Genomic DNA, 14,740 nt, shown 5'->3' with positions numbered 1-14,740 from the left:
CCCGAGGCTGAGTGGACCCCGTTCCAGCCCTCGTACCACTTTTCAAATTTTCGTGGCAGAGCCGGGAATCGAACCCGGACCTCCGGGGGTGGCAGCTAATCACGCTAACCACTACACCACAGAGGCGGACACATAATCAAATAATACTAATAATTTATCATGTGTATTATAATTTTGATGAAAGCAAAGTTGTTTACTTTTAATACCTAGAGTAAAAGAGTTTTCAGGGACTTGAGGATAAATATAGGGACATTCTGGTTTTCATGTAGAAGCACGATATAAAGCAACGGTTCTCAATCTGGGGGTCGCGCCCCACCTGGGGAGGCGTTGGAGAATTTCAGGTGCGAGCAATGAAAAACACACACGAATTTGCTAAACAGTAACAAGTTGTGACAAAGAAAAGGATTTACTGCAAAACATTTTCTTCGTCACCGCTAAATCGCACACGAAGGAAAAAGCTTTTCCTAAAATTATTATACTTTATAGAAACGTTGAGACAAGGGATTCATGTTTCTGATTTGTGTAATTAAATTTAAAAAATATAAACAATACAAGAACTTTTATCTTGACGTACAGTAAAAATTATTGGATTTTTAGGTATTTTTTCTACGTGTATAAGAAATGTAAAAAAACGATATTAAACTAATAAATCAACTGATAAATATGAATGTATGACAAATTTGCAGGAAATAATTTTGAATTCTTTTTCAAATTGTGTTGTGTGGTTTCCATCAACATATCCATATGAATCTGCGTTTTCTACGCTGGCTGACATCTAATCAAAATACTGAGCACGGCTAGATGTTCAAAGTGATCTGAGGTGTGCATTATCACAGTTGGAACCAAACATTTAAAAACTTGTGAAAGAAAAACAGTGCCAGCCCTCTCATTAATCATAAATTCTATTCTTACAAAATCAAATCAAATGATGTAGTTTGAAATGTTAACTGCATTGAATGTAGAATCCTCCGTAATATTGCAAGAGTCAGGCAGGAACAGTCAGTTCTACTTAGCACTACCTTGCCAAACAACACCCCTCCCCTCAATTCTACAAGTAAGAATATTCACACACGACTGTTCGTAACGTCAAGGACATCAGCCTGAACTTGTATTTGCGACACCACTTTAGGCGTCAAAAAACATACGATCATTTTTCAAATGTTACAGCATTTTAATCACAACACTCAGCTTACCTAAATTATTCTCAATCTCTAGCTGTTGTTTATAACTATTCGTAATTATTTTAGTATCAAGTTCAGATACAGAATTCTTGGGATTATTATACCCAAAGAAGATTACAATCTTTATCATGACTGTTACTATCCCAAGACATGCGAAGTCATGGTCTTCGTTAAAAAAAATTATTTTAGTTTTCATTTATAATCTTTTAAATTTATTTCCCATAAGTTCAGACACTATTTATTCTCAATACTCTTAGTTTGTAACAGGCATTTTTCTATATTATAATTATAGCATGTTAACTTAAGATGATGCCTTTGCTGGTAGGACCTAGTGTTTACAGTGCACTATGTCTTCCGGTATAGGCTAGAGCAATTTTGTTACTTTCATTGATCTGTCTCTGTCTTATCCTTGGCTTTGACAATATGAAAGTGACTGAGGTATGAGCGATGCTAGTAATGTCTTTCCTTATGCAGCCAGTCCCTGCTATGAATGGTATGAAAATGTTGCTCATAGGGTCGGTTGGTGCATGCATTTCAGTGGGCTTGGCAGACTGATATGTAATAGCAACTCTGGCTGGGTGAGGAAAGCAACGGGAAACTACCTCACTCCTCATTTCCCTAGTACGCCTCTTCAGTGATATCTAGGCCATCTATGACAGCTGATGACAGAGCTGTTGAGGATCCAACCAGCCTTAGGGCTGAAGACTGAACATACATACAACTTAAGATGTTTTTAAAGTGTAACATATTTTCAGTGTATTCCTTGTATGATTGGTTAATGATTCTGATTTTTGACTTTAAGGTTACTTACAGGCTGATGATGTCCTTAACAAGGGGCGAAACATGTTCTTAAGAAGTGTGCATAGTATTGTGTAAATTTCACCCCCGTAGCACGTGGCTTGTATTGAATAGGTGGTACAATAGAATAAATTATTTTGTGATAATTTGCTTATTATCCTCCGTAATAAGTTTACTGTCATTTGTTTTAGTCTCTTGTTGTATTAGTATTTGTGTTATTCATGACTTTCTTTGTAAAGTGAGTGCTTTATAATTATTAGGCCTACTTAAAATGTTAATATTATGTGTTACGCACTCATAATTAAGAGGCAGGCACGCTACCCTTACACCACGGAGCCGGCAATAATAATACGGTCGGTCGATGCAGAGTGGGTCTAGGCCCCCAAGTGGCCACAGCGGTACGCCTCTGCATTCGGTAGACGGGACAGGGCTGGACATCACGTCTGGCCCCAACCGTCGGCTGTCTTGAGAATGTTTTTCCGTGGTTTTCCATTCTCCTGCACTAAGGCGAATGCCGGAACAGTTCCAATATATGCCACGGCCGTCCACCCCCTCACCTTCTCCGAGCATCTCCTTCACCGTAACAAATCTCGCAGCCTGAGAGAATGCGTCACCGACTAAGAGGCCCGCCTCCCCCTTCAGGGGAGGAATGAAAACATTTTAGAAATAATAATAATAATAATAATAATAATAATAATAATAATAATAATAATAATAAAATCAATACAATAGTTTTTAAAAGATATTGACCCTAACAGAAAAATAGAGATATTGCAAACCAATAATTCGTTAGGGGGCGTGAAATAATTCACGGATGAAAAGGGGGCGCAGGCCCATAAATGTTGAGAACCACTGATCTAAAGCGAGTTGACAGAGTTAGGTTATTATTGGACTGTTTAATTCTGGTAGTAAGTAAATATCTCACTTGTAATTGGAGTAATGTTAAATAAGCACTTCGTATTAAGCTCTGAACAGAATTTCCTTCCAGCCCGGCTGTTTGTGAGATCTGTGATCCCAGTTCTTAGCGTCTCCCGTGTAGAACTAATGACCGGGGTCGTTAGTGCTTGCGCAATCCACCGTCTATAAGAGATGGGGAGGTCTGCCCAAGTCAGCCACATTCAACATGGACCAGAGTCTACTGTTCGTACTAGCTGCCTTAGCCGTCTTCTGTACCGGTAAGTCGAGCCTTGAACAATTGCCATTTGTAGCCTACTATCCGCGAAACTTTTAGTGACATTTCGGCTCTCTGGTGCTGAATCGGTAGATACGGACTGGCAACCTGTAACGCCAAAAATGAATCGAGACGTCTGGCGGTAATAATAATAATAATAATAATAATAATAATAATAATAATAATAATAATAATAATAATAATAATAATAATAGTAATAATAATGTCCGCCTCTGTGATGGAGTGGTTAGTGTGATTAGCTGCCATCCTCGGAGGCCTAGTTTCGATTCCCGGCTCTGGCACGAAATTTATAAAAAATACGAGGGCTGGAACGGGGTCCACTCAGCCTCGGGAGGTCAACTAAGTAGAGGGAGGGGGGTTCAATTCCCTCCTCAGCCATCCTCGAAGTAGTTTTCCGTGGTTGCCCACTTCTCCTCCAGAAAATGGTGGGATGGTACCTAACTTAAGGCCACGGCCACTTCCTACCCTCTTCCTTGTCTATCCCTTCCAATACCCCCCCCACCCCCACCCAACAAGGCCCCTCTTCAGCATAGCAGGTGAGGCAGCCTGGGTGAGGCGCTGATCCTCCTCCCTAGTTGTATCCCTGACCCAAAGTCTCACTCTCCAGGACACTTCCTTGAGGCGGTAGAGGTGGGATCCGTCGCTGAGAACGAGGGGAAAACCAATCTTGGAGGGTAAACTGTTTAAAAAAGAAGGAAATAACAATAAAAATAATTAATTTTTATTAATAATTGCTATTGATATATTACATGTATACAGCAAAGCAAAGAAATACGGGTGAAATCTGAATTTTTGCAACCTATTACAATGGCTGAGGAAAATCCATTAATTATTAGAATAATTATTTTTCTTCTTCTTATTATTATTATTATTTTTTTTTACAAGCGAATGGACCATTAAGGAACACGCCACAACTTCATTTCTTTCCCTTCGTGTGGATTTTTTCTCGGTGTCCAATACTCCTTCATGCGTTGGCTGTCCTGCTTCCGTTGTTAATCTGTTCAGGCTCTTCCGGTCTTTCTAGTTCTTCCTGCGGCTTGAACACCTTCCAAATTCTTTACTGTGTTCCTAAATGTATTCCTTTCTAACACTGATCTTCCGAGATATTTAACCTTTCCATATCCTTCTTCGTTTCCTTAATCCATGCTGTAGTGGTATTTTTTTTTTCTTCATGGTCTCTAAGATTCTTTCCACCTTCTGGTAAACTTCTTTGTTGCTCCGAAGTTTCCATCCGCGTTCAGTTTGGACAGCTCCCATAATTTTTCTGAGGATTCTTCTTTCCAGGACCTCTAGCTTCTCCAGCTTGTAGTTCATGGACAGGCATTCACTGGCATACAGGCATTCTATTTTGACCACGGTGTTGTAATGTTTTAATTTGGAATTCTTATTGTAGACGTTTTTTGTCAAGCCATATGCTCTCTCCATTTTTGAGATCCGATCTTCCACTGCAGCTTTCTCTAGTCCATTCTCCTGTATCGTCTCACCAAGGTACTTGAACTTCTTGACCCTTTCTATCCGTCCTATGTCTGTTACCAGAAATTTTGGTCCATCTTTGATGTTCGTTATGAATTTGGTCTTTTCTGCTGAGATCCTCAGTCTTGTTTGGCAGGCGATTCTTTCCAAGAGGTTAATCTGGATGGTTGCGACCTCTGGTCTTTCTGATAGTATAGCAAAGTCGTCAGCAAAAGCCAAGCAGTTGACTTTAATCCCTCCTGATTTTCTCCCTAGACAGATCGGGATTATCCCTTGATGTTCAAATTCTGAGTTCCATATTCTCACTACCTTTTCTAGGACACAGTTGAATAGCAGCGGAGAAAGTCCATCCCCTTGCCTCACGCCTGTCTTGATTTCAAATGATTGTGACAGATGCCCGAAGAATTTTACCTTGGAGGTTGTGTCTGTTAGGGTCTCTTTGATTTTATTTGCCAGTTTGATTTTGACTCCAAATTCCCTAATGATCTTATCCAAAGTTTCTCTGTCCACCGAAGTCTATAAACGACACCACAATTTTCTTACCACTCAACATTCTGTGGCGGAATATTGACTTCAGGTTGAATATTTGCTTGATACAGGAGCGGCCTTTCCTAAACCCTGCTTGGTATTCCCCTAGTTGTTGGTCCAGATTCGCCTCCATTATATTAAGAAGCAGTTTCGAGAGGATTTTATAGGCGATCGGGAGGAGGGACACACCCCTATAGTTGTTGACATCCTGTTTGTCCCATTTCTTATGTAGCGGATGGATAAGTGCTGTTTTCTATTCTTCTGGGATTGTCTCCTTCTCCCAGATTTCCTTGATGATTTGGTGAAGATCATCTAAGATTTCCGGTTCTGTCCATTTCAACGTTTCTGCCGTTATCGAGTCCTCTCCACTTGCCTATTGTTTTTGAGGTTTTCAAGGGCTTCCTTGACTTCTTCCTTTGTTGGTGGTTCGTCATCTTCTGAGTTCTCTGGTATGTCTAGAAATTCTAGTTTGGAGGTTGGGGAAGGACAATTCAAGAGAGTGTGGAAGTATCTGGTTAATATCTCACAGTTTTCTTGGTTGTTCAGTCCGAATTTACACTGTTCGTTTCTGAAACTCAAACTTGGCGCTTGGTATCCTTTGAGTTTGCTCTTGAAGGTCTGATAAAAGTCTCTGGAATTGTTCTTGACAAATATTCTTCTTCTTCTTTATTATTATTATCTGGCGGTGTAATTGCGAAATTTGGAGTGTACTTAGTTATTTAGTTGCGGTTGCCAAGTGATAGTTTGTTTATGTTTTTGTCCAATTGTTTTTACTCTGAAAAAATGAAATGGCGTATGGCTTTTAGTGCCGGGAGTGTCCGAGGACAAATTCGGCTCGGTAGATGCAGGTCTTTAGATTTGACTCCCGTAGGCGACCTGCGCGTTGTGATGAGGAAGAAATAATGATGAAGGCGACGCATACACCCAGCCCCCGTGCCAGCGAAATTAACCAATGATGATTGCAATTCCCGACCCTGCCAGGAATCGAACCCGGGACCCCTGTGACTAAAGGCCAGCACGCTAACCATTTAGCCATGGAGCCGGACTCTTGAATTGTTATTGTATAGCACGTTTTTGTGGAAATGTAATGTGTTGCGATTTTAAATAAATTGTCTCACTGTCAATAAGTTGTGTGCACCACGACGAAAATCCAACTATACAATTGATTGTTTTTCATTTCCCTCGAAAGAGACCAGAAGACATATATAGAAGACGAAAACCCCGACCGAAAATGTAACTATTTCGAGTTTCACTCATTTTTTTCCAGCTGATGGCGAGTTCTACTTTTGACTTTCTTCTTTTTATAGGTATAGATTTACAGCAGTTCGTTTTATTGTTGATACAAAACAAGTCTAAAAGTAACCCAGATGATTAGTAACCAAGTGAACCTACATTTATGTTATTTCTTGGATTAGGTAATGTTGAGAACGTACGAAGTAAAAGTAAAACTCAGTCTAAACTGTAGAACTAAATGCAGTTCATAAAACCCAACCTTCTATTACATTATTTTGGCATTATTATACATACACTTTAAACAATTCAAATTAAACTATTGCTAGTAGACAATATTTAGGTGTAACAAGCTATGCAGTTTGTTGAAGCATAGTGCCAGGAGTTCCAAGGAAAGAAACCCACAAAAGCTGCACTGTATTTTCATTAATGCACAATAATTATGAACTGTTATGGTGGAGTAAGTCGGTCGTTATGCATTGACCACTTTGTTCACATTTGAAGCCTACTTCTCCTAAAAATGACCTGGACCTAACTTACGAGATATGAAACGATTATAGGCGTTAATGATCGCACCTGTTATATTAATACAACATTAGGAATATTTCTCAACTATAAGGCACAGTCGTATCATGTGCTTGCACTGAGCGGGTCGGAGGGAGGAAACTGTTCACCTCTTTGCGTGACGTCATCGGAGCTACAGTACGGCCTGTACATCACGAAGGCAGTGATTGGACTTATCTTTCGCCTTCCGCGCAGCCAATTGTTATTGATATATTCCATTTATACAGCAAAGCAAAGAATAGCTGAGGAAAATCCAAGTACTGTACATCAGAGGAAGACCTTAGAACTCCTAATGGGGAACATCATGGTCTATACATATTGATGGCAGGAAAATAATAGCTAAAGTAGCAGTTTGCTGTGATATAGAAAAAAGTCAGTAGCTCTTGTCCCTCAGCAAGTAAACTGAAAGAGCCGCCACATATACGACAAATTCTGTTTCCACGATTAAGAGGATTAAACCATTTTCTGCCCTTGCGAATCTCCACACATCCGTGCTAAAAGAAAAAGTAGGCCAGTTTATTTCATTTAGATTGATATGATTACGGATACTAAATGTAAAGTATGCCTTTGCTGGCGAGGTAGTGCACTAGTCTTCTGGCATGAGCTAGGGTAATTTAGTTACTTTCATTGATCTGTCTCAGTCTTATCCTTGGCTTTGACATTATGAAAGTGACGGAGGTATGAGCGATGCTAGTAATGCCATTCCTTATGCAGTCAGTCCCTGCTATGATTGGTGTGAAAATGTTGCTCATAGGGTCGGTTGGTGTATGCATTTCAGTGGGCTTGGCAGACATATGCTATACCAATTTCTGGCTCAGTGAGGAACGCAACGGGAAACTACCTCACTCCTCAGTTCCCTAGTAGGCCTCCGCAGTGATGCCAAGGCCATCTATGACAGCTAATGGTGGAGCTGTTAAGGATCTGAACATAAATAGCGGGATTTAAACAATAAAGCTCTAGAAAATTCATATCGGTCATACTATCGATTCAGTTGGCAGTATAAGCTGCGTCCTTGCCCCTTGCCACCGTAAAACGAAGTGTAACTAAAAGTTTCGCAGCATATTAAGTGTTTCTCATAATAAATTATGCATCATTTAACTGAAATACAGTACACCATATTATAGATCACCCTGACGTCGCGAACTGCGGTGATTGAATCACGATCTTCTATTCACGTAGACGATGGGATTCCTAACCAATTAGCAAGCTGCTTCTGGTAGTGTTTCCACGGTGCTTTGGCTAAATTTCTTATTTATCCGATAAGGAAAGCGCTTCAAGTTCGCAGGCAATCTTCAATACACTGATCCCCCTGTGGGTGGGGACGGTAGAATAACAGTGGCCCCGTGGTGTAGGGGTAGCGTGCCTGCCTCTTATACGCAGGCCCTGGGTTCGATTCCCGGCCAGGCCAAGGATTTTTACCTAGACCTGAGGGCTGGTTCGAGGTCCACTTAGCCTACGTGATTAGAATTGAGGAGCTATCTGACGGTGACATAGCGGCCCCGGTCTAGAAAGCCAAGAGTAACGGCCGAGAGGATTCGTCGTGCTGATCACACGACACCTCGTAATCTACAGGTCTTCGGGCTGAGCAGCGGTCGCTTGGTAGGCCAAGGCGCTCAAGGGCTGTAGTGCCATGGGGGATGCTCTGTCTGTCGTAAGGAGCGACTAAAAGGGGCGCCAGGGGCTCTTAACTTGGGAGCTTGGGTTGGCAACCACGGGGACCACAGCTGAGTCTTGGCATTGCTTCCACTTACTTGTGCCAGGCTCCTCACTTTCATCTACCCTATACGACCTCCCTTGGTCAAGGCTTGTTTTCTTCCGACCTCGACGGTGTGACGTATGGAGTCTTTCCCGCCCTTCCTGGTCCTTGTCTTCCTTTGGCTGATACCTTGTTCCATTTTTTCCTCTATGATTAATGTTATTAATGTTGCCCAGTTGTACTTCCTCTTAAAACAATAATCACCACCACCAGCTGTGAGCTTGCATCCGGAAGATAGTGGGGGTTCGAACCCACTGTCGGTAGCCCTGAAGATGGTTTTCTGTGGTTTTCCATTTTCACGCCAGGTAAATCCTGGGAATGTAGCTTAATTACGGTCACGGCCGCTTCCTTCCTACCCGTAGCCCTTTCCTATCCCCAAGTCGCCATAAGATCTATCTGTATCGGTGCGACGTAAAACAGATTGAAAAATAAAATAACAAAGAACAAGAGGACCCGTGCAGCATTCGTCATGAATAGGTCAGATAACTCGTCTTCATTTTCTGTCGTAGTCATAGTGCTTTTCAATGGTTTGATGAACATTTGATAACAAGCGCGTTACTGTATGCCACAGTTCGTGGTAAGAGTTCATCCATTCTGACGACATCATATCGTCTGTTTGGTAAAAACCTATCCATATATTCGCTTTTTTAAAATCCTAAAGTTCTTGATGTAAAGCTTGCTACTGTGTCGTAGAAGGCAGTGGTATTTTTAATTGCAGTTTTTCTATATAGAACGGTTGTTTTGTGAGCTCATAGGTTAGTCTCGAGACTCGAAGCAACTATTTTTGCAAGGCAGAGAGCATTCTTTAAGATGCATGGCCTTCTCTCATTCTAGTGCAGCTAGGTTATACTTCGATACGTGTTCCCAGATAATGTCTAAGGCATATGTCATGATGGAATCTGTTTGCACGTAGATTTTTTTTTTTTCTCTTAACAGCATGTAAGTTATTAAGAACACTCTTCCATCTGTTGCTGGGAAAGGTTAGAGGATCAAAGAATATCGAGCAGGGAATGGTACTCTTCCGTGATCAGAGGAAGTGTATACTCTCTGGCTTGACTGACAGGTAGTAACCAAAGATGGCTGCATGCAATGACATATGCATATATCAGAATATTAATGGAAGTGTTAGTCTCTTAGCAACCTGCTAAGTACAGAATGTATTGCGGGTTAGGGTAAGCCTTCGCCTGCAATTATTGGAGCGATCATTTAATGATTTGATTTTATGATTACTCAAATTTGGCTGAACTCAGAGACCTATCAATATATCATGATTCCCAAGAGAATAAAAGAGAAATGAAGCTAACTGGTCTAGTAGAACGGACGGAGGGATTTGTCAAAGCTGGTTTTTGTAAACACTTTTAATATATAGATAGATAATCACCACCACCACCAAATCAATACACTGAACACAACTGAAAGGGAGTCTTATGTCCGGCTACACGGAAGTCAATGAAAATTTCATCGAAGTTTAATTGGCAGTCATTCTATTTGAGTTATGCCAACGGCCGTAGCCGTGTTGAAACACCGGACCCCGTGAGATCTCCGAAGTTAAGCGACATTGGGCTTGGTCAGGAGTTGGATGGGTTGCCACGCGCTGTTGGTGGGGTGTAAGGGAATGGAGGAGCGGAAAGGAACTGGCCACCCTACCGCACGTAAACACCTCTGCGGAGGTTCGGACCTGCCTTCGGGCAGAATAACCCTTACCTACCTATTTGAGTTGCGGAAACAGCAGTCGGTGTGTGACCGAGGATCAATCTTCCAACAAATTTGAGCAGCAAGTTCATGCTGATCAAGCACTGATTCTCAAGGCTACTATTCTTTCATGAAACACATTTGATTCAACTTCTCAATGATAATAAATTGAAGTTCATGTAGAAGGTGCGATTTGAATGACGTAATATTTAATTTTCCCACATATAACTTCAATCTATCCGCCTCTGTGGTGTAGTGGTTAGCGTGATTAGCTGCCACCCCCAGAGGTCCGGGTTCGATTCCCGGCTCTGCCACGAAATTTGAAAAGTGGTACGAGGGCTGGAACGGGGTTCACTCAGCATCGGGAGGTCAACTGAGTAGAGGTGGGTTCGATTCCCACCTCAGCCGTCCTAGAAGTGGTTTTCCGTGGTTTCCCACTTCTCCTCCAGGCGAATGCCGGGATGGTACCTAACTTAAGGCCACGGCCGCTTCCTTCCCTCTTCCTTGCCTGTCCCATCCCTCCACAATGCCCCTGTTCAGCATAGCAGGTGAGGGCGCCTGGGCGAGTTACTGGTCATTCTCCCCAGTTGTATCCCCGACCCAAAGTCTGAAGCTCCAGGACACTGCCCTTGAGGCGGTAGAGGTGGGATCCCTCGCTGAGTCCGAGGGAAAAACCGACCCTGGAGGGTAAACAGATTGAGAATAATAATAATAATAAGAAGATAACTTCAATCTTATACCGGTTTTGTACAAAGAATTTTATTTCTATCAGCAAAATTACTCCAAATCTTGAACTGTTAATGCTCAAACTTATTCGGCTATCACAGAACACGATCAGCTGTTTACTGATTCACTGCCACTTTTGATACTTTGTTCGATACCACCCTTAATGAATCAACGTGGCAATGGCCACGAATTGCTCTGTTGCCAGATTCATTTCCTCTGCAGATCTTCAATCAATCAATCAATCAATCAATCAATCAATCAATCAATCAATTAATCAATCAAAGGCATGAAGTCTATATTATCTGACACCGTGGTTAGCCGGTTCGAGTCCAGCTGGTGGAGAAAGTGTTCACCATCAGAATGTTGGCCGGTAGGAGGTGGTGGCATAGAATTTCTAATCACTAGATCCCATGGCAAAAGCCTGAGTTCAATTCCAAAACCTCTCCCCAGTGTTCAGATGGAGTGAGGGCATACGATAATATCGATGGTGATTCGTCCGTCGGATGGCGATGTGAAGCCTTGAGCAGACCGCTTGGTGTTATATGCCGACATCGGGTTTCACCGTCTCCCTACGTCATTATATTTCTCTCTGTCACACACACGCGCCCACGTGGTTGGTCAATTAACAAACACCGTTGTAGCAGTCACGAACTACGCGACATATGCTGCCTTCTTTGGGATTTGAGAGAAAGCACTGGAAGCGGATCAGCGGACCGTGATCACACAGGAATTGTGCTCCTGTTTGCCATACCCTTCAAGCAATGCAATACGCTCAACTTTGTAGTTCACAACATCTTGTTCTCAACATATAATATCGTGTAAACTACAAATGTTCGGGATCGTCAGGGTGTTCACGCGCTCGTGTGATCCTTAAAGACGAGACGTCCCTGCTGCAATTACTTTCCCCACTCTTGTGTTACAAATCGGCTCTGATTGGTTGAACTCCGTTTCACAGCAACATAAACACGAATAGTCAAAGAGATTATGAATCAGCGAACACCAAACTTAACCTTGTTGAATTGTTTCTGCGTCTGATTGGAGCACCGTGGTTTCGCACCCATCCACTCAAAAATACAGGTTAATCCATTTCCTACAGATTAATATCACAGTATATCATAAAGTCCGTATTACCTTCATTCATCCAGGACCAGAAGACCACGTTGACCACTGTGGTACCTTAGTGGACAGTTGACAGCTTCAAAATGTTGATATATTTCACGACACAACTCCATACACACACATACGTACACATCCACCTTGGGTCGGGCGGTAGAATAACACCCACGGTATCCCCTGCCTGTTGTAAGAGGCGACTAAAAGGGGCCCCAGTGGATCTGAACTTTCGATAGGTTGGTGACCACGGGGCCATTAGCTTGAGTCCTAGCATTGCTTCCCCTTACCTGGATAGAACCACGGGAAGTGTTGCCTCCCGGTCACACCGAGGACTGGTTGACATGGAGGTCCTTAAACAGACTTAGATCTGGAGTGGGTAAAACCAGAGCGACTCTACAGAAATGGAACTTCCCCATCGATACGGTCTTTTGTGACTGTGGTGAACTTCAGACAACTGAACACCTGCTATGTTGTCCCTTGTGTCCATCAAACTGCACAATGGAAGACTTGATGCTGGCTAATCCAAATGCCCTTGAAGTAGACAAATTTTGGGCCGAATCTGTATGACATATATTGTTGTAGACCTTTTACTTGTATATATTTGTGTATATAGTTTGTTTCTTTTAAATGTCGTATTATTCTATTGTACTTCTGATTCGAATAAAGAAAGAAAGACTTGTGCGAGGCTCCTAACTTTCATCTATCCTATCCGACCTTCCTTGGTCAATTCTTGTTTTTTCCGACCCCGACGGTATTAGAGTAATCGAGCCCTAGCGAGCTTTTCATTTTCATGCCCTTCGTGGCCCTTGTCTTTCTTTGGCCGGTATCTTCATTTTTCGAAGTATCGGATCCCTTCCATTTTTTCTCTATGATTAGAGTTATATAGAGCATGGTTGCCTAGTTGTTCTCCTTCTTAAAACAATAATCACCACTACCACCACATCACTGACGTGTTGCTGTCCAGCGCCATCTGTTGGTCATTTTGTGTACTTTATTTCGGTGTCAAAACAAACCCTTGCCATGCCAATCATGTGTGTCAATTATTACCTCTCTCTACCTCTAATATTCCGTGAAGTATTGTCTCGTCAAATGTTAACGGCCATCCTGTAAATTCACCACAGTATGAAATAAAATATTGCCGCAACAACCACTAAAGTGATAAGTTTACGTTACTCTTAAGCACCTGACATACATATACGAGCAGTTTTCATTTCCCAAACTGAAGGGGTGGGGCGGGCCACCTAGAGGGTTCTGCCCTTTATCTGGCCGAGAGATGCGGGAAAACATTTCACTATCACTTTCCGTGGATGTTGCCTAAACAACAATTGTTTTCATTTGAGAACTCTAGAAGCTACTGCATTCGGGGATTTGAAAAATGAAGTGATTATGTTTGCTTTGTTCCCTTTTAGCGCTTCCTGTGAAGAACGTGGAGAATGAACTACCGGACACGAATTCTGTCGAAGACAGTCTGAGGACAGGAAGAAACTCCACGACTGCTGCAGAAGGACGATCTGGAAGAGGACTTGCAGAGGCCGCCGCTAGTGGTAGCGGCGCTGCGGTCGGCGGGGTGCTGGGCGGTGTCGCTGGAGTGGTCGGCGGTATCGTGGCGGGTGAACCAGGACAGCGGTTTGCATCCTCAGCTGTTGGAGGTGTTGCTGGAGGGACGATGGGAGTGTTGGCTGGAGGAGCAGGAGGAGTGATCGATGGACTGGTTGAGGGTAACCTGCCGGCGATCTTCTTCGGAGGAGTCAGAGGAGCGGTACATGGAGGTGTCCAGGGAGCTGAGACGGGGCAGAGAGTAGCGGTCAATGCATCCGGGGCCCGGTTCCACGGCCACTGTCCCGGACCTCGCTGTGGATAAAATCTGCCTGCGCTTTAAATTTAGTAAAAGTGTCTGATGTGTAAAAATTGCATTTCTGTGTTTTGACTTGATGCGCGAGCTATGAGTCTTCACCACTCAATGTCATGAAAACTTTGTACAATTAGTAAGAAAATTAGCGAAAGCTGCAATTGCTTTTTTTTTCTCTCAAAATACAGTTTTCTTAATAGGAACGGTCAATAATTAATATATTCTGAAGTATTGCACCTAAAAGCATGAACCCTGTTTTAAAATGCTCAGTATCTTACTACAATTTTAGAACCACAAACAACAAAGTGATATTGGCTCAGTGTAGCTGTATCTTGTGCTTCGTGAATAAATAAATAAATAAATCTCAAAAATGAAAAACCAGAATTTAGGTCCCTTCTCGTACAACGGGTCACATTCTTGTACAGTTTAAAAAAAATATGTGTAGCTTTCAAGATGTCTTTTCAATTGTTTAAAACTAGCAGAAGATGTCCGACTAAGGGTTGAAACGTGTTCTGTAATTTTTGTATGACTAAATTCAGCACTCAGTTTTAGAGTTCAGTCTAAGTTGTGGATTCCGTAGTTTCCCATTTTCACACCAGGCAAATGCTGGGGCTGTACCCTCAATAAAGCCACAGCTA

General features: G+C 42.3%; 1 protein-coding gene across 1 annotated transcript; it reads left to right on the top strand.

Annotated features, from left to right (window-relative positions):
- The first annotated feature begins 2,963 nt into the window (after nt 1-2,963).
- LOC137496876 (UPF0757 protein YmgG-like) lies at nt 2,964-14,305 on the top strand. The gene is made up of 2 exons (XM_068229314.1): nt 2,964-3,154; nt 13,663-14,305. Exons 1-2 carry the CDS (start codon nt 3,103-3,105, stop codon nt 14,112-14,114), a joined length of 504 nt encoding a protein of 167 aa, XP_068085415.1. The 5' UTR covers nt 2,964-3,102; the 3' UTR covers nt 14,115-14,305.
- The last annotated feature ends 435 nt before the right edge of the window (nt 14,306-14,740 follow it).

Source organism: Anabrus simplex, chromosome 10, assembly GCF_040414725.1.
Source record: "Anabrus simplex isolate iqAnaSimp1 chromosome 10, ASM4041472v1, whole genome shotgun sequence".
Taxonomy (NCBI): Eukaryota; Metazoa; Arthropoda; class Insecta; order Orthoptera; family Tettigoniidae; genus Anabrus; species Anabrus simplex.
The sequence above is the reverse complement of the archived record's forward strand: the minus strand, read 5'-3'. Positions and strand labels throughout refer to the sequence as shown.